General features: G+C 66.0%; 1 protein-coding gene across 1 annotated transcript; it reads right to left on the bottom strand.

Annotated features, from left to right (window-relative positions):
- Positions 1 to 583: 583 nt before the first annotated feature.
- EMIHUDRAFT_255142 (hypothetical protein) lies at positions 584 to 1,908 on the bottom strand (the record flags this gene model as incomplete). The annotated part of the gene is made up of 2 exons (XM_005774444.1): positions 584 to 599; positions 704 to 1,908. 2 exons carry the CDS (start codon positions 1,906 to 1,908, stop codon positions 584 to 586), a joined length of 1,221 nt encoding a protein of 406 aa, XP_005774501.1.
- Between the last annotated feature and the right edge of the window lie 190 nt (positions 1,909 to 2,098).

Consider the following 2,098-nt stretch of genomic DNA (forward strand, 5'->3'; position numbering starts at 1 on the left):
CGCGTCGCGCACCCTCTCCTTCGCGCCGCGGGTGGACCTCGCGCTCTCCCATGGCGCGTTCGTGCCGCACGCCGCGCGTGCGGCTAGTCTCGCGGCCATCGCCAACGGGCTCGCCGAGCTCCCCGCCAGCGTCGTGGCGGTCCACGTGGGCGCACACAACCACGTCGACGCGCTGCAGGTCGCTGCCGTCCCGTCCTCGCAGGCGGTCCACGTGGTGGAGCACGACACATTTCACCACAACGTGCCGGCGCACTTGGAGTCGCTTGGAGAGCTGGTGCCCCTGCTTAGGGACGAGGCGTTTGGCGTCCTGCGAGCGCACCTCTCCTGGAAGCGAGAGCTCTAGCTGGTACATCTGTGCTCTGAACGGTGAATGGGTCTGAATACTGAAAGCTCGTACGTCTAGGTGAGCAGATACAGCTCCAGAATCGGCTCGAATACGCTAATAGTACATAAATCTCCGCGACGGCGCGTGAACCCTCCCCGCGCGCCCGTAAAAAGGTGGACTTCGTCCTAAGGACCTAGCTCCTACCATAAAAGGAGCTCTAGGTCTAGCGGCTAAAGCCGTAGCGACTAGCGCTAGGCCCTACGGCTTTAGGACTCTCGCGGCGGGTACAAGCCGAACTCTCTCGTCTCCCCGTTCGCGACCGTGAAAGAAGCTACTCGAGTACAGGAAGGATGCATGCAACACGAGTAATAAAACCACGCGGGGCAGTCGCCGATGCGGAAGAGCTGCCCCCGCGAGAACGCCGCCCACAACAAGCGCACGCAGCGACGGCCGACGGCGTCATCCGGGTAGAAGCCTCGGCGTGTCACTCCTGAGTACCGCACGCCGGGCCGTGGGTGGTGGCTGCCTTGCACGCCATCGGGGAACTCACACATGACGAGCAACGTGCCTCCCGCCGCCTCGTGCCCCGCGCATAGGGGGGCGTCCAGCTTGGAGACGGCAAGCGAGCCGGCCGGCTGCGGCCCACGGAGGCCCTCGTACCGCTGCCCGCAAGCGGGGCAGCGCGGTTGGCAGCGCAGCGCTGTGACGATTGTCGACTCGTTGAAGGTGCACCGCTGCGGCGGAACGGCGCAGCAGCGCAACGACAGGATGCGCTCCCCGTTGCCGCCGAGGGGGGCGAGAGTGACGGGGTCGACGGCTGCCGGTTGGGTCGGGGCTGGCATCACCTCCCACCGGGTCGCTGCCGCGAGATCCTCGAGACTCGCCACGCGACCGTCAAAGGTAGCGATCGACCGAGCCGAGCCGCGCGGCACGATCGTCGTGACCGCTGCGCAGACTCGTTTGCGAAGCACGCCGCAAGGAAGGATACACGTGGGGTCCTTCGCGACGATGGCGCTGTGGCCCCCAATCTCGACGCGCCGGTAGTCGCGGCCTCGCCGGCAGAGAAGCAGCTGCACGACCACGATGGTCCCAGAGCCGGCGTAGTGCTCAGCGAGCCTGGGCGATTCAGCAAAGTACTCGCCCGGGCCGTGCGCCTGCCGCGTACGCTTGCTGACATTGAAGCCTTGAGCGAAGATCGCGGGGACGTTTCCCGACGGCGTCCCATGAAACGCTACGATGCGGCGGCAGCCAGAGCCTGCCGCGCTAGCCCGCTTCGCCAGCTCGTCAGCACGAGCCTCGAAAGCCTCAACATCGGGTGCTGCGACTGCGCAGGGCTCGAAGCGGTACGTGTCAAGGGAGTTCGAGCCCGAGATCAGCGCCTTAACTCGCTCGTGTAGCCAGGCGTCGCTGCGCTTCGGCGTTGTGGCCGGCGGCGGCGCGGCTGGCTGGTGCGCGTCCTTTCGGTCACCCTCTGCAGCAGCCTCAGCTGATGCATCGGCGGCTGCACGTGCGAGTCTGCGAGATCGCTCTGCGCCGCATGCGTCGGGGTTGACACTGAAAGCAGGTTGTGGGGTGGCCAGCATGGCCTGCAAGCACTTTAGCACGTTGACGACGTTCCACGATGGATTCCAGCCGTCTAGCCGGTCCGGACAAGTCCACTGGGACCTCTGCTTGTCGGTCGCGACAGCCGAGAGCCACGCAGCCGTCGGGACGCGTCCAAATGCGTCAACGTTCGGATGGAATGGCAGAGGCGGCGTAAAACTGACGGCGGGT

The sequence above is a fragment of the Emiliania huxleyi genome, assembly GCF_000372725.1.
Source record: "Emiliania huxleyi CCMP1516 unplaced genomic scaffold EMIHUscaffold_3106, whole genome shotgun sequence".
NCBI lineage: Eukaryota > Haptophyta > Isochrysidales > Noelaerhabdaceae > Emiliania > Emiliania huxleyi.